This window comes from Erpetoichthys calabaricus, chromosome 1, assembly GCF_900747795.2.
Source record: "Erpetoichthys calabaricus chromosome 1, fErpCal1.3, whole genome shotgun sequence".
Classification (NCBI taxonomy): Eukaryota; Metazoa; Chordata; class Cladistia; order Polypteriformes; family Polypteridae; genus Erpetoichthys; species Erpetoichthys calabaricus.
Genome location: NC_041394.2, coordinates 115,547,031 through 115,565,140, shown reverse-complemented (window position 1 = coordinate 115,565,140; position 18,110 = coordinate 115,547,031). Strand labels below are relative to the sequence as shown.

General features: G+C 38.9%; 2 protein-coding genes across 2 annotated transcripts in view; both read left to right on the top strand.

Moving 5' to 3' along the window:
* tulp3 (tubby-related protein 3) overlaps positions 1 to 18,110 on the top strand; it is a 470,805-nt gene that overhangs the window by 177,808 nt on the left and 274,887 nt on the right. The gene's annotated exons all lie outside the window — the stretch shown is intronic.
* Positions 1,688 to 13,397, top strand: LOC114645967 (uncharacterized). Its single transcript, XM_028793915.2, has 6 exons — positions 1,688 to 1,841; positions 3,005 to 3,233; positions 7,465 to 7,964; positions 9,003 to 9,138; positions 9,551 to 9,668; positions 13,287 to 13,397. The coding sequence occupies exons 1-6, from the start codon at positions 1,764 to 1,766 to the stop codon at positions 13,294 to 13,296; spliced, it is 1,071 nt and encodes a 356-aa protein (XP_028649748.2). The 5' UTR covers positions 1,688 to 1,763; the 3' UTR covers positions 13,297 to 13,397.

Below are 18,110 nucleotides of genomic sequence, written 5' to 3'. Positions count from 1 at the left end.
GGTTAATAAAAACTATTCATAACATTACTTTTGAAAGTGCCTATAACTTTTAGACAGTATATTCTGAAGTTCATCATGATTCATATTGCATATGAGGTCAGATATGCTTACTTATTAGCAAAATTGCCATAAAATATTTTTTCTAGTATTATTGAATTCTAATGTATCTCATTACAGGTTGTACCATCTTCTATCCTGACAGCCCAAGATGAATTCTCGTGTCATTCTGGCCATTGGAGTTTACAAAGTTCCATCACAAAGTATGTTATGGTCTTGTAATAGAATAAACAAGACCTATGTTATTTAATGAGGCTTTTCAAAAAAATGACAAATCAAGATGAAGGTCCCAAAATTGTGTGAATATGTGTAAATGAGTTATTTAAAATAATCACTACACCCTTTCAAATAGTAGAAGAAAGAAAGAAAGAAAGAAAGAAAGAAACAAACAAACAAGAAAGAAGAAGTCGCCCCAGTCTGAGGTCAAGAGCGCTCTGGAGCAGGTTTTCATCCAGGATGTCTCTGTACATTGCTGCAGTCATCTTTCCCTTTATCCTGACTAGTCTCCCAGTCCCTGCCGCTGAAAAACATCCCCACAGCATGATGCCACCACCATGCTTCACTGTAGGGATGGTATTGGCCTGGTGATGAGCGGTGCCTGGTTTCCTCCAAACGTGACGCCTGGCATTCACACCAAAGAGTTCAATCTTTGTCTCATCAGACCAGAGAATTTTCTTTCTCATGGTCTGAGAGTCCTTCAGGTAACTCCAGGCGGGCTGCCATGTGCCTTTTATTAAGGAGTGGCTTCCGTCTGGCCACTCTACCATACAGGCCTGATTGGTGGATTGGTGCAGAGATGGTTGTCCTTCTGGAAGGTTCTCCTCTCTGTGAGAGGTGGAGCTGGGCTAAGGGCTCCATCTCCGAGGACACGCAAGTGAGGCCAGCACATCGGCAAAACGAAACCTTCAAAGAAAGTCACTCACTTAGCCGTTAATACAGAAGCGAGGTGAGAACATTGGTAAAACAGTATACCTTTTACTTTTCCTCCAGCTGCTAATACCTAAGCAAGGCAAGAACATTGGCAAAATTAAACCTCCGAAGAAACACAAAGTTGCTTAGCCACTAATACACAAGCGATGTGAGCACATCGGCAAGACAAACCTCCTAGGAGAGAGATGCCCAGAGTAGTTCCTTTCAATTACCTGACATCTCTACATTTCAGTGTTTTTCTACCGATTTCAATAGTTTCTAGGACCCCAGGCTTTTTGCAGTACGGGCTTACACAACTAGTATTAAATGTATATTTTATATTCAGATGTTAATATGTTTTGTATTCAGTGTTTTTTTCTGGTTTGGATGTCAAAGCAGTTTCTTATTAATTTTGTAATTATTGTAATTTTGATCATTTGAGAAAATGTCACATCCTAGTCAGCATTGCATGACTTGTTCTTGTTTTGTACCCATTACCACTGCTAAAGACTCTTGCCCCCTACCTAACAATGAACTCTTGATGAGTGGGTTACAAAATGGATAGATGAAGAATTTAGGAATGGTGAATACTATATAGCTACATACTTCAGTTTTATTAAGTATTAGAGAAAACAAAAAAAAAACAAACATCTAGTACTGAAGATTAGACCTCAAAATATTTTCATCACATAGTGTTAAATGTAGCTTACACTTTCTCCATTTTGATTTGTAGACCTCCCATAAAGGCCTCTGTGACAGGGGATTCATTGGATGGGTCCCAAGGGGCTCCAAGCCTCATGAGAGGAGTTCGGATTTTGGCCAGAAAGCATGATGATGGGCTTTTTTATGCTGCACACATCAGCCAGGAAGAACAGGTAAGCTATAAAATCATAATATGAATCAGTTCTGCATACAATATAAAGCTTTTAACCATTGTTTGACAACTGAAATTGATATAATTGAAACTTGCATTGAATTGTTGAGCTTTAGGCAAGAAATCTTACGATAATACTATGATGTATTAAAGGACTTTGATTAACGTGATTTTAAATGTTCTGTATGATACTATAAGACAGTATGTAGTGTGGTTGATTTTAGGAACTGTTGGCCCACAAGCTGAAATGTTGGGCTGGCAACTTGGTCATCCCCATTTAATCAATACAAAGGAATAAATAAAAGGTATGCTTGATGGTGCCAAAATAAACGAAAATCAGGGTCCTTGTCTCAGGAAGCTTTCTTGTCTAACAAAGCCTCCTATAGTCACTGTGGGAAGGAGCAGAAGTGGCAGAGTCAATTGCCCTCACTGAACATCTTCTCTGCACTGTGGAGGGAATACAGGAAGATAAGGGTAGTCCCCCTCTTGATCCTGGGTGGTAGTACATACCTCAGAAAAGCCTGAAGGATAATGCAGTGGTGCACATGAGTAACAGTAGAATGATCACTACTTGCTCTTTTTTGGTGAATAAAGAATGAAGGCTCCCCTCTGAGCTGTAATGCTCAATAGTAAGTAGCGAAGCATAATTTGAATAGAAAATTATCATTAAGTGTACAAATCACTCTGTTTTCATATGGTTTTTTATTATTAAAAATGCAAAATAAAATATATACATGACAATAAAATAACATAAAATTTGTATCCATTCCATCCATTGATTCATTTGCTGAATTTGTTTGTTCCAGTTGAGGGTTGAGATGGCTGAAAATCTATCTCAACAGCACTGGGCCTAAGGTCAAAGCCAGCCTCAAACAGGGTAGCAGCTCTTCACAGGGAACACTCACACATGCACCCACACTTAGTCACATTAGGTCTTGCTTCCAGAATCCACAATACACCTAAACTGTATAACTTTAGGATCTGGGATGAATCTCAATTACTCAGAGAAATACTCACAGATAACTAGAGAAAGTGCCAGTGTCTGAGACAAGAACAATGCCCTATGAACCGAACCCATACCCCGTAGTTGTGAGGCTTAAGCACTAACCAGTACACCATCATGATATCCTCTTATGCCTACTTTCTTCTTTTTTCTGTTCTTAGTCTTCAAAGGGTGTTTTCCTGGTGCAGTTTGAAAAAAGCAAGAGAGTTGGGGAAAAACACAAGAGTCTTCTTCAAAAGACACGACTTTGTGATATTGTGCAGATAGATGAAGCTGCCAGGCATCCCATCATTCCTGGAGATGCAGTTCTTGCACCATTGAATCTTAATATGAAGAAATATGGACCTGGTATTGTACTACTTGGACAAGAGAGACGAGAATATAGATCAGGTAAGTCCATTTGATAGTCAAAAAAATAATTGCCATTATTTGGGATTCCCCAGGTTACTCTTCATCCCTCAGATTTCATCATATGCCACCTGCAGTCTTGGGCATCCTTTTCAAGTAAAACCCATTCTACCAGCATTAGAAACAAGCCCTTCATGCTCCCATCCTGAGTACCTACATCACAAGATTCTCTTTACCCAACATTGTCCTCATCTTAGTTTTCCTCCATAAAACTACACAAATTACTCAGTCTTTCTCATTTGAGTCCTTTCATTTTGGCTATCATAATTCACACCATATACCTAGCTTCCATAAAATGTTGTCTTAAGAGCCAGATAAGTCTGGAGAGGCTTCTCTCATACATATCTCGTCCTTCCCAGCACAACCGTAATGTTTATGCCTCCATATGCTTCCACCTTATCACCTAAATTGCAAAACTACATGACTAATTCCAAACAAACTCCATTGCATATGTCTAGGTTGGCATTTATCATCAACCAGGATCACACACATTTTGCACAGAGATATCACAATAGCCGACTAAAGTTTGTAGCCCCTCCACTTTATTGTGTTCATAGGAATTACTTATTAACACCTTGAAATCACTCCAGTTTATTTTGTCAGGTGCCTCCTGGATCGCCTGCATGAGAAAACCCCCACAAATGATATACCGCTCGATTCATCTTGATGTCTAGTTGTCTAGTTATTTTTGGCCCTCTAAACCCAAAAATACACTCATTTTTAGCCCATGGTTGGACCATACCTTCTGGAGGAAATTATACCCTTATGATAAAGAGTAAACCAATGGGTGTCTTCAGAAAATGTGACGAGAATGACTTCAAGTGCATGCCACATAAACCGACCCCAGGTGTTGACCCCATAATGGGATACAGGCAGTCAAAGTTACTGCTTTTACAAAACTTCAAAAAAATGGGGATTGGTAATATAAGAATACTAGCCAACCCGCGGCATAGCATACGCCGCGTAATTATTTATTGATGGGTGAACACTTCCTGAAAGACACAGTTGTCCAAATGGGGTGGGTTTGAGGATATGACTGTGAGTGAATTGAAAGATGGAACTCTGGAGAGAGCAACATGCAATTGTCCGTGACTGAAAACTGGTTTTGGCAGATACAGGCATATCTTTTTGAAAGTTTGGCCCTGTGCCTTATTAAATGTCATTGCAAAGGCCAATCTAACAGAAAATTGTCTGCGTGTAAAAGTAAAAGGCAAATTTGAATCTGATGGGGTCAGGGATATCCGGGGAATAAGGACAGTTTGTGAGGTAGGAGCTGCGATAGTCTTACACTCCAGTACCTTGCGGTGAATGCTGGTAACAGAAAGTCTAGTGCCATTACAGAGACCTTTTGCTGGCAGGAGGTTTCTGAGAAGCATGATGACTGAACCAATTTTAATTTTGAGTTTATGCAGAGGCATGCCAGTGGGAGAAAGACTATTAAGAAACTCTTCGGGGAATTATAGTTGATCTGCAGGATCGTCTGTGACGATGGAGTCAACGCTGGTGAAAGTCACTTCATTGGTAGGAATAAGTTTCAACACTTGTTCATTAAGGTGTAGCGAGTCTTCGTTGGTGACGCTTAATATAGCTCACGTGCTGAGTTGTTCCAGAGTGACAGTTGAGAAGTCGATGTCGCCATACTGTAGCACAGACCAAAGCAAGTGAGGATGTGTTTGGTGAGGTGTTGGGGGCAGGCACATGAGCAAGCAGTGCCTCGAGAGCGAGGGTGGATGTGGGAGGAGGGTTAAAGTTGGTGGGCAGGGCTCTGTCGTGCGTATCCCATGGTCTCTGTCTTGCGTGCCATGGTCGACTGCATAGTGAATTATATATATAGATCGATTATCATTTTATAATATTCCAAGGTTGTTGATCACAGATAGACTATTTTTGATATGTGATTCTTTACCAATGGTCCCAGCATTCTAAGAGCCACTCACAGAAGGTTAAAAATGACACATTTCAAGCATAAGCATGATGGGTATTATTTTAGACTATTTCAAGGTCAGTGATTAGGAATATGATGTTATATTCAATTATTTACCAAGGATCAAGCCCTCCATGGACCTCTATTAGAGGGTGCAAAATTAAAAATTTCAGATACAATTGAGAATATTTAAACTTCAACCATTTCAATTGAAACACACATTCTTATATTTCAAATATTTGATGCAGCTATTCATTTATTATGTGCTTCTACTTCATGAAGTAAATCAATACTTTTCTTGTGAATGACCCAAATTATGTCAGTTTACACTAACTCAGACATTTCTTTTATGACTCACTCCTGACAGATTTACCTCACACCCTTTACTTCCATGCACCTATCTTATTTTTGTTGTTTTCTTAGCTCTACATGTTCTGCTTAAACACATTAATTTGTTTTGTTTTTGTTTTCTGCTCATTTCCATTATTGTCAGGTATTACATTCTTGACCTTGTCAATATCAGGATGATCTTGTAGGATTTTTCCAGCTTCCCTCATTTCTTTTGCAGGTTGTGATCTAAAAGGACACAAGAATTACAATCCTGTCCTATAACGTAAACTTTCAGTTCTGCCAATTCAAGTATTTCCAACAATCAAGTAAATTTTACTCTCTCAAAATTCTTCTCAAAATCTACAAAGGATATGCGCATATTTTTTAATATCCATTTGTCCATGGCCAGTTGACCTTGTGTACACAATGCAGTCTAAGCACTTTGCATTATTGGGAGATTTAAATGTGTGCAGAAAAAATGATTGGGCAGAGTATTTATATAGCAGTTAAAATTAGATTCTATCTATCTATCTATCTATCTATCTATCTATCTATCTATCTATCTATCTATCTATCTATCATTTAGTTTTGAACCAGTAGTAACTGAGCATGCAGCAGTGTACTTGTACCCCAGTCAGATTTGTTTCATGCTTTATGCTGCTGCGATTGACTGTGGCCCACTGCAGTTAGTTGCTGAAGTTGTTTCTCCCTTGCCACACTGAACCATCGCAACCGAGTTCTGGAGCAGAATAATCCATAAGGTTGTGATGGTGTGTGTGTGTGTTTTAATTGCATTTGTAAATGTCTAAAGCTCTGTTTGAAATTATCATCCAACCCAAGTTGCAATTCTTTACTTGCCTAGCTGCTAAATCTGACAAAGCAGGTGTTCAGTTTCACGATACAATTTGCAAAAATGGTTTGCCTTTATTTTTTACTGACATTTAAACTGGAAAAAATGTTTTCATGATATGCTTCCAAAAAAAGGAGAAGTTGAATTTTAACATGAACAGTTACCTTTTATTGTGTTAATCTCCGTGTATGCTTGTTTGTTTAATAGCCCTTCACTTTGAGTATTGCCAGTAATTGCAGTTGCAAACAAATCTGGTGGTCTGTGTTAAACACCTGTCACAAGAACGACAATAAGACATCATAAAGGTTTGGGGCAGCCACCCGTATAATGTGCCTTGGCTGCAAAAAGGTATTTTTAAACATAGCGAGTTATTCACAAGACAGAGTCCAAAACAGAACTGTAGTGAATAGTCAAGATGGCGTCTTTAAAGGCCAGTCTAGGAAGTGATTTTATCGGGGCCGGAAGCAGAAGTGACATCATCAGAGGCGGGATCAGAAGTGCTTTCATCAAAGGCGCCGGAACTGGAAGTGACGTCATCAAAGACGTCAGGACCGTGTGGGATTTCCTGAAAATGATCTGCAAGGGATTGAGAAAGACAGTCAGTGCACCCCAGCACCCCCGGTCTGATGTGGAATTGCCATTATTCAGACCCTTTAGTTGACTCCTACTTGCACGTGATACACCATTCTTGCACCTTACACTCCTCCTCACAACTTAACACATTTTTCCATTCCAGCTTAGCATTCTTCCAGCCAAGCTAAGCACATCTGTACAGTTTCGAGTTACAGCCAGGGCTTCGGTACTAATGTGAAAGTACCTGAAGTGTATATGTCACATCTTGACTTTCGTGTAAATGATAATATTCCATTTATTCATTTCCCTTGTGTTATTGTGATGAGTTTGTGAAAGCTTATGTTAGCATGATTCACACATGATACTGAATAATTTATTTTGTTGAAAGCAATGGGAAAGTGACTAACCTTGTATCTAATTCTGCCAAGATAGGTTTTGGCACCTTGTAATCCTTTATTGAAATAAGCAGGATCAGATAATGAGTAGATGGATGAATATTTCAATGCAGAAACAGAAACACTTACATGTCTTCACAGATGCTGAGACCAGTGAGCACCTGGTGGTGAATTTCTGGAATGGACATACGGCAAATGTCTCTGCAGGTGTTGCTATATGGATTCCCCGCCAGATGTACGACTTTCTTGTCCTTGAACTTCAGATGCCTCCTTCAGCTAGAGTGAAGTTTCTTGAATCACATCCGAACTACCCTTTCACTGTTCCTCCGGGATACAGGCCTTGGAGAGATGATGGAGATCTGGATAAAGACCTTTTTGACCGTTCTATAACTCATATTGTCTCTCCATCGTGTCCACATCACAGCCATGGACAAACCTGTGACCTGCTAGGTACCAACATAGAAAGAGAAATGGAAGGAAGCGCTAACACAGGATCATCTCTATATGGACTTGAGGAAAAGAAGCAAGGCAGTAGGCTTCGATGGCAAAGTGGATCTGCCCAGAATCAGACTAGGAACAGAAAAGCAGCTAATAAAGGAGGAAAGGAAGAACAGAAACCCAAAGAGAAAAAGCTTCAAAAGGTAAAAGGAGTCTCACTTCTTCTTATACAAATTATTCATGTGAAATCAGAAGCATATCATGATTTCAAGGATTTGGCATATCTTTTTATTTATTGGTACAGTTTGACTTCATCAATAATTGTTTGTTATTAATATGATGTTTTCATACAGCCATTTTGTGTGAGGCCATGCCCATATTGTTTATAGTTGTTATTCCCATTGCCAGTCATTTGACATGAGGGCTACATATCTTGTTGTGTCATTACTCTCCCTGCCTATATACTGTAAGATGGTGTCATCCTGCTTTCAGTGTCCAAGTTTATGGAATTAACTATGCAGAATTCTTGCATGCATTTTTCTTGTTTTATTTGGAAATTCATACCTTTACTCACTCAGTTTTAACTTTGAGTTTGCTAGTTTTTGACATTAGCACTTTATCTCTCTCCCGGTCCTTAAACTTTAAAGGTTTAAGCTGCCGCCTCTCAAAAAGCAGAGCAAAGCAAATATTATATAGTAAAAAAACGAAGCCTAATCATGTTTTATAAAGCCTTCAGGTTCAACACGCCTCTCATTGTTATGATTATTGAGTGAAACCAGGAGAAGAGATGTAGTCAAAATACTGAGAGGCCAAAGAAATCGCGACAGAGATGAAATGAAAACCAAAATTTGTATTTTACTATTAAAATGAAAGGACCATGAAGGATAGACTTTATTGATGACCTTGAGAGTTCTGAAGTTTGCGTTCTGACATAGCCATCTTAGTTTAAAACTAAAGAGGGTTAATTTGCTTAGCTTCCTAGTTTATGCTGTTTATTATGATGGCACAATGGCTGGAGCCTCTGTGCCTGACCCACAAACAAACAGAGGAATTCTGTTTTGAGATGTTGCTGTTTTGTTTCAGTGGTAGCTTGGGCACAATGAATGAAAAATTAATTCAGATTTTATCCATTTGCTATTGGTGTGGTTGTCAAGTTGGTCTGATTTATTAACTGAATGTTATATAGCCTTCAACATGGATCAGTTTATAGTGATAATATTAACATGTATATACGTTTGTAGCCCATGCAGAACTCCTTAAGTATACAAGAGTCCAGTATGGCATGTTCAGAACGAAATGCAGCAGAGCATCAAGTAAGAAAAACAAGCACACACCAGTGCAGACCACAAGCTGCTGCCGCGTTCTTCAAGATGCCTGGTAAGACGTTGGCCTTGACCACATGGGTCTTGGTTATTAGCCAATCAACAACTGATAGAAGTAAGAGGCTATACATTTTATCTAAAAAAGCTATTAGATAGAGAATTGTATAAATTATGACTAAAAAACATTTTGGATAGTTTTGCAAGTTAACCACGTCTTATTGTATAAAGTGCCTTTTAAAATTAACCACCTTCCTAATATGATTTACAAGTACACAGCTATGGTACACTTCTTTGTGTCTTTTTTTGTGTTCAATCTGAGGGCAGAAAGGTTAAGCGGATTTTATATCAAATCTTACTATCTTTTTTCATAAGGCCATACTTCCTGCACCTTAATGAAACTGCTTGCTGCTGTTAAATATTTTTCTTTGCTTCTTCTGCCAATATTTTGATGTCTTCTTCTTTTAAAGAATTTCCATACTCTTGTCTGGCAAGTCGAAGGCTAGCGTTTGAAGGCATTAATGAATTGTTGAGAAAAGATCAACACGCCATTGAGACAATCATACAAAAGCCCACCATTCAGAAAAGGTATGCAGTGGCAGTTTCCTCTTACATTAAAATATACTGCTTGGTAGTCAGTTATTAATATGTGGTTGTAACTGTTTTTACAAGAGTAATTTTAGCAGGGTTTTCTGCTGCATTTCTTCTTTCTGTTTCCAAACTAATCTGTTTTGTGATATGTTATTCCAAACTAATTTGTGTCTCTTTCCGGTTGTGATGCCCCATGTTCTTAGTAAACCCCAGGTATCTTGTAGTTCATTACTGAACACTAGTGAGAAAATGAGATACACAGACAACTGTACTTGTGGTCCCAAAAACAATAGCTATTGTAAAGAATTCATCAGACATGGTTAAAAGAGGTTGAGGCTTCAACACAGCAAAACCTCATTTAATAATGTTCAAAAGTACAATGAGCAAACCAGAACAAGTGTCAATGCACTTTCTGTTCATTCACATCTGGGAGCTCAGTCTCCTTCAGTCAACTGCAGGTGTGACAACTTTCATCTGGTAGACCACTGATATATAAAGTCCTGGGTGCCATAAGAGGCGGGACTTGGAGTGTACACAAGGGGTGGGGCTAGGCATTGACTCCTGGGGAGCTCTGGAGGAAACAGGAAATATCTTTAACCCCCCCCCAACCCCCGCCCCATTGGAATGATCAGGCTTACCTGAGCCTACTGGGTGTTCCCTAAATGCACATGTATGACACTGTCCTTTATAAAAATAAATTAAATTCATTATTTTATTTAGCAGTGTGCACTACTTCATAAATATAGGCAACAACTGTGATGGCTCACATACTGTACAAAAAGGAAAAATGAAAAACAGCTAAATATTGTGCTGCTCTAAAATTTTTTAAACAGTCCAAGCCAACTCTTCTTTAGACAATTAAAAAGAAACAGACAATACAACCATCATCTCTCTGCCTCCACTTAAGCTGAGGATTCAGAGGTCTAACATTGAAGCACATATCCTCGATCAGAACCACACCTGCACTATCTCTTATATTTGGAGCCCTAGTCAAGGTAATTCCCGTTCTCTTCTTTAACTTCCAGAACCTTTACAGTGTTCTAACTGTCCACAGATCAACCACCAACTGCCATTCCACTTTTCACTGTCATTTATAACACAACGTATCTTCCCTGTTCTTTTCAGTATGCTCAGCAGATCCAATAACAATCTGTATAGAACAAGAACAGAACCAAAATACTATGCCCCCTTTCCCATATTTCACTTGGGCTTTATATACTACCTTGGAGATGTCTCAGCTACACTTAGCTGCTACTGTATTACCTTCCCAATTATCATGTATGCCACCCCCACTGTCGCATAATAACACTATTCAGTGTTGCCCATGTGCCTAAATACTTTTATACCGTTTCTCTTTGCTTGCAATCTGCTTAATGCTGCCTTCACTTCACGGCAAACTAACACCAAGCTGATGGTCCCCTGTCCATCTGGACATTCACCAGTCCACAAACCCTACGCACACCCCAAGATAACCCCAAGCCAAAGTATGCTCTTGTGCCACCCCGCAGAGTGGCACTCAACAATGCCCCTTCCTTAGATAAAAGTATGATCCATGATCCTCTGTCTCTTGATGTATCTCTTATATATATTTCTCTTCTGGTTCGTCCTGCTTCCACTTCAAAACCGGTCCCGCCCACATGCAGCCGACACGGCATTTCTCGATTCCTATTCGTCGTCTTCCATGTCTGTCATGCACTATACTGGCCTGCTGAGCATAATACATCCAACAAGTACTCAAGGTGCTGCCACAACGGTAAAGTAGCTTTACCACCCTTGCGGGAGCCACCTGTATTTTTACAACAGTTTCTTACACAGGAAACATCAGAAGCTAAAAATTATCATGAACACAATCGAGAATACAACTCTTCTGTAGCATTTGCTTCCATGGGTGCACAGATAACTCAACCTCCTGGCCACGGACCATACTGTTTTAAAATACACAGGCAAATTTATCACCAAATCTCTACACTATACGCTAACACTTCTACCTCTCCAGGATATGGACAGTTGTATGTTTTTGACACAGCGCAAGCTACTAAAGTACGCTTACAAAATAAAGCAAATTCTGCATGCAGCGAAAATGTACTTCTCCAGCTAGATTCCATGCTCAGAACCATCAACCCCTTCGCTGAATCATACAAACACATGCATGAAATTGCTCAGTCCAATCCAACAGCATCTGTATGAATCGTTTTCAAGGAAAACCCTAGGCAGGATTTACGACGATACAATGCCCCAACATGTCACACCGATGTTACAGCGATTTTTGTCAGAGAAGATGGCGAACCGCCAGCCGAAAGGAACATTTCCATCTATCCCATAGGTAACTCCTGTAAACAGATTTCCACATTCGATATGAATTGCGATCCTATGGTTTACCCACGTTTATTCCCTTACAGAGACATTGGCTGGCACAAAGATTTACAACATTTTCCTGATAAAAGAACCGCCAAGCGAATAAGGCTTACTCAATGCCAATTTTACACGTACAGATTAGCCATGAGGAATACATTTAGTTTTTTGCACTCCAGCGGCAAACTATTCCAACAGTACGTCGTATATGCGTATGTTAAAACAGAGGGCGCGCATCTCAACTATCTCAGATTACAACAACAAGATCTGCGCGTCAAACTATCAGACGCACTGCAAGCAAACGCTGAAAATAACAACGTACGTGTAGGCAAAATGATCATGTTACCGTCCACATTTCCAGGAAGTCCAAGATACATGCAACAAAACTGTCAGGATGCCATGGCCATAGTACGTAAATTCGGAAAGCCTCATTTATTTATCACTTTCACATGTAATCCTGCATGGCCGGAAATTCTACATGCACACTGCGTCTTTCAAGAAGTATTTATTTCTTCTTAATTTCTGAATTCCTTTCTCACCGTTTTCCGTTCCTATTCTTACACCGCCGTATGCTACGGCGGGCGTCGGCTACTAAATAGTTAACATAATAAAACTACACCGACTACCTGTGATGATACCTGTCACACTAATAACTTAACAGCAGTGACCGTTATGGCACATACACCTTTTTGGAACATCAGACCAACTGTGATTCAGCCCAATGAGCACGTCCATCCTTATCCACCTAGATTCTCCAAAATAACATCAAGCCAAGATTTGAAGGTCCCTGAAGACCTTACTCTCTACCACACTACTTGGTGATTCAAAACACCTGTGTATGGTTCTTTGTGCAAAGCACACCCATGCCCCTGGATTGGTGTACAGTACACACTCTTTGAGATGAATGCCTTGATTTTCAAGCGTTGAAACCCTTTTTAGCAGGTGGGATTCCTTTCACATCCCAACGGCCTTGATAAGGTTTTGTGGGTCCTACAGTGAACCGGATGGTTCCTCATTTCTCCTGATGCTGCACGGACAGGCTCAAAGTCTTTGCTATCCTGTAGTGGAATGAAGTGGACATGTTTAGAAAAATGGATGACTGTTTTTGGCAAGACTGAGAATAGATATTTAACCAGAGATTATTATCATAGATGTTCCGTGAAAATGCACACAAATGGCTATCGTTAAATCTGTGCATTTGACTTATGTCTGGGAATACCTGCAGCGTCTCATGTTTGCATTTATTTTCTTTTTTTTAACTAGAAAAATCTGATGAAGATGTGAAGGCAGAAAAATTTTAATCCAAATACAAAGAAGGAGAAACATAGGCCTCTAAAAGTGGGTCTTGTTAGGTAATGCAAAGCCAGTAAAAAATCAGTGAGTATACTGGTTATTACAGTATAATTCAAATAATTACAAAGTACAAGTGCTTGTATTGTCCTTTGTTAATTTTATATATACGGTAGCTTATTAAACCAGGTATCAATAATGAGTTGACCACTGTTTTTATAAAAAGACATGCAAACTGGCCAAGAGTGATAAATCAATTACATATAATGTGTGTATATATAAAACGCTAAGTCTGTCTGTCTGTCACACGATTTCTCACGAACTGCTGGGGCTAGAGCCTTGATCATGGTCTTGATCCAAAGCTTATGATCTTGTGTAGAAGCATTTTAAATTATTACCTGTGTGAAAAATAAATCAAACACGTTAAGCATTGATTAGTCTGAAGTGAGGGTTTATCGCTAGACACACACAAATGTCCTACACCCTGCTAGGGTCCTGCTGTGGCTCCTAAGATGTGTTGTGTGCTCATTCCATTGAGCAGGCTACTGTTAAAAGTTCACACATACGTCTTCATTTATCTTCTATGAAGTGTCGATTCTCTGAAAGAACAAAATGATCTTAAAAACTAACAGGAAGGCTAATTTTGAAATAAGGCAGTTTTGCTAGTACAAACCACAGTAGGCAACTAAAGAGTCTTAACATTGCTGCTGCATCATTTTCATATGTCAATGTAAGGCAATAGACAGAAATAAGTAAACATGGCTAATACAAATATAGGCTTAAATAAAATATTAAGTCAAGACTGCTGCATAGACACAAAAACAATTTAAACTTAAGCACTCATCCTGCAAGATTTGAAGACCCCAGAACTTCTACACCTGATATGTTCTGGTAATTCAAAATTGAAGAAACCTCAGCAAACTAACCTCAGCTTGTGGGTTTCTAAAAGAAAAGTGATTGGCAAACAAAGTGATAGCACAGAATGACAGAGAAGATCAGCGACATTTGCTGAGCTTCAAGCAAATCACTGAGGCCGTTGAGGTGATGAGGAACAGCATAATTGGAAGAAGAATTGCTGAGCATCAAGTGTGGGATACAGAATGCAAAAACAACAAAGATGGAAACATGCATGCAACCAGAGGTTTATGTGTAACTACTGCAGCTAGAACCTTGATTTTCCTCTTGAACAAAAACTTATGACCTGATACATTTTGGTAATTGAACGAAATGAGGAAATCTCTGCAAACTGACCTGTGCTCATGGGTTTCTTACAGTAAAGTGATGGGCAAACTAAATGACACAGCAGATAAAAGACCAGTACCCTCTGCTGAGCTTCAAGTGCTGGATACAGAAAACACAAACGACAGAGACAGAGAAATGCAAGTGACCAGAGGTGTGCATGTTTTACTAGTAATACAATAAAACCTGAATATACAAGACACGTAATTAATGCTAACTATCACAATTATTAGGCAAGATTATCTGTAAGGTACTGCATGGAAAAAGAATGTCACTGAGCTTCAGAAATGAAAGCAAATTCCTCTTCGATGAAGTTTTGTGCACAATGAATTATAAATTATGCAAAATGAATATTGTAGAGAACTGCATATAGACAACTCTGTATAATAAAATATTTATTCATATATTGTATATTAGTAGCTTAAAGCAAATGTCCTAGTGCATAAATTTTCCCCAGCTATTTGGTTTCACTAAATTTAGGTATGGGTGGTCCGCTGGTTAGCGCTTCTGCCTCCCTCCTGGGTTTGAATCCCATCCCTTTCTCTGTGGAGTTCTGCTTCTTTCACAAAGTACCTGGAGTATCTGTTTTCCCCAAGACAGCCGTGTTAGGTGTATGGGCAAGTCTAAATTGGAGGGGTCTTCATCTCTGCCCTCTGGGAAACTGAAGCACCTCTGAGAATTTTATGTTACGTCACATCACGCTAAATGCACTTCAAACCAAATTGCAGTGAAGTCATTACAACAATGAGACCTGAGTGATTCATTTCTTTGCGATGTTACAGATTTTATTAACAAGCAGATCAGCCATTCTTTCGTTGAAGATGCAAAGACTTTTGTCTGGTAAAGGATCTAAGCAAGCAAGTATTTTTTAGCAGGATTCATTTACATTGGCATGCAAAGTTTGGGTACCTGTGCTTAAAATGTCTGTTCATTGTGAATCTGTGAGCAGAAGATGAACTGATCAAAGTTTGGACATTCGACATGGTCAGTACTTAGTAACACCCCCTTTGGCAGGTTTCACAGTAAACGCTTTTTGTAGCCAGCTAAGAGTCTTTCAGTTTTTACTTGGGGTATTTTCGCCCATTCCTCCTTGCAAAAGGCTTCTAATTCTGTACGACTCTTAGGTCGTTTTGCATGCACTGCTCTTTTGAGATACAGCCACAGATTTTCAATGATGTTTAGGTCGGGAACTGTGAGAGCCATTGAAAAACTGTCAGCTTGCTCCTCTTGAGGTATTCCATTGTAGATTTTGAGGTGTGTTTCAGGTCATTACTTTGTTGTAGGACACATCCTCTTTTTAACTTCAACTCTTTTACAGATTGTGAAATGTTTGCTTCCAGAGTTTGCTGGTATTTATTTTAATCCATTCTTCCCTCTACCAGTGAAATGTTCCCTGTGCCACTGGCTGCAATACAAGCCTAAAGCCTGATCAATCTACCTCATAATGCTTAATAGTTGGAGGTGTTCCCTTCCTGGAATTCAGCACCCTTTTTTTCTCCAAACATGCCTTTCCACAATGTAATCAGAAAATTCTATTTTGACTTCATCAGTCCACAGGACTTGTTTCCAAAATGAATCAGGCTTGTTTAAATACTAAATTTACAGACTTCAGGCACTGAATTTTGTGGACAGATTTTCTTCTGCTGAGTCTACCATAAAGTTCCTATTTGTTCAGGTGTCACTGCACAGTAGAACAGTGTACCACCACTCCATACTCTGCTAAACCTGCCTGGAGGTCTTTTGCAGTCAAACGGGTGATTTTATTTGCCTTTCTACCAATCCAATGAGAAGTTCTTTCAGAAAGTTGTCTTGGTCTTCCAGACCTCAACTTGACAAATAACTGTTAACTGTAATTTCTTAATAACATTATGAACTGTGGAAACAGCTAAGAGAAAACACTTTGCTATCTTCTTGTAGCTTTCTCCTGCTTTGTGAGCATCAGTTATTTTATTTTTCAGAGTGCTAGGCAGCTGCTTAGCGGAGCCCATGGCTGCTAATCATTGGGAGAAGGTTTGAGTAGTCAGAGAATTTATACAGCTTTACAATTTGTATCACCTGAGGTTACCTAATGGTGACTGTCAATAAGCCATAGCCCTAACAAGCTAATTAAGGTGTGAGATATTGGTACCTTAGACCTCAAATATCTTGAGGTGCCCAAACTTTTGCATGGTGCCCCTTTCCTTTTTTCACTGTACAACTGTACCAAAACAAAACCAACCCACTAATCTTGTTTAGCTTTGTACCTTTTTATGATTGGTTTATCTTCTGCTCACTTAAACTATTCACAGTAACAGACATTTTAAGCCCAAACATTTGCATGCCACTGTACATGCACGCTTATGCTGTACTTTAAGCAAGTACAATAATGTGAGGCACTTGCCATCCCTTGAAAAATAACCAAATTCTTGGTGCTGTTTGGATTTCAAAGTCGCTGGTAAGCCTTGCATGGTTTCTTCAAAGTTACTAGTGGCCAAGAATCAATCAAGGACAGGGTCATTAACTTACAATTTTTACATGCAGTGTTAATTTTAACTGTAAATTAAAAAAAAAAAAAAAAAAAAGGTTTGGCACGACTTTGTACATTCTTGTTTGTTGTATTACTTTTTTTTTGTTTGTGTAGTTTTAATGTACCTATATTTTTGTTTTCTTTGATATTTTCATTACTATTCTGAAAACAACTTCGAGATTTGTAAAAGTACTGTTTACATAAAACAAATAAAATTTAAATTCTGGACACTCATTGTAACAAAACTTGCTAGAAAAAGTTAACCTTTTGCAATATGGTGATGAAATGCCACCTCTATGTGGACAAAGCCCAGGCACAGGAGCTGAATACAGAGTGCTGGTGTATCTGCCAGGCAGTGGTGTACAGTATGTATGTGCCATTTGTTTGCTCCTATGAGAAGAATCCGACACGACATGGTCAATTTAAGGGAGAGACTCTGGCTGTAGGGGTCTCTGTTACTCTGTGAACTTTGCAGCTTCTGCCCGAATTCACATTGGCTATCTCAGGGTACTCTGCCCCTTTTCAAACCCAAAGACTTCCACATTGGGTGACCGGGCGCCTCTGATTTGGTCTGGTACAGGGGTGTCAGAACTTTTAATGTGTATTCAAAGCCTGTTCAATATGGCCCACGATGACTGGTAGTTTTGTCAAAGACCCCCTTAAAGGCTCATTTCATGTATGAATTCTATCCATGTGTAATTTAATTTTCTCCTGGCATTTTAAATTGTTTCAAAAGTTTAGAAAGATAAAGATAAGAAAATAATCAGTTTTAAATGTTAGCGATTTGTATCTTTATACTTTAAACTTATTAGTTATTTTTAAAATTGGCATTCTTTATGTAAAATTGAACTACAATGATGCAGTTATCCTACATACAGTATTATTCTGCTGTCATGTGTATATATGTGTTTACACATTTTTTTGAATAAACAGTTCCAAAATATTAAGTCAAATTTACATTCATTTTCTTAACACCTGCAGTGAACTTTGACATCATTTACCAAAAATTGTGACTTTCATCAAAACAAATACATACTTAAAAGGTCACATAA

Coding starts and splice junctions, on each gene's coding strand:
- LOC114645967 (XM_028793915.2), top strand. CDS start 1,764: ATGAGAGGAGTTCGGATTTTGGCCAGAAAGCATGATGATGGGCTTTTT. Junction 7,965..9,002: donor AAGAGAAAAAGCTTCAAAAG/GTAAAAGGAGTC, acceptor ATACGTTTGTAG/CCCATGCAGAACTCCTTAAG. Junction 9,139..9,550: donor CGCGTTCTTCAAGATGCCTG/GTAAGACGTTGG, acceptor CTTCTTTTAAAG/AATTTCCATACTCTTGTCTG.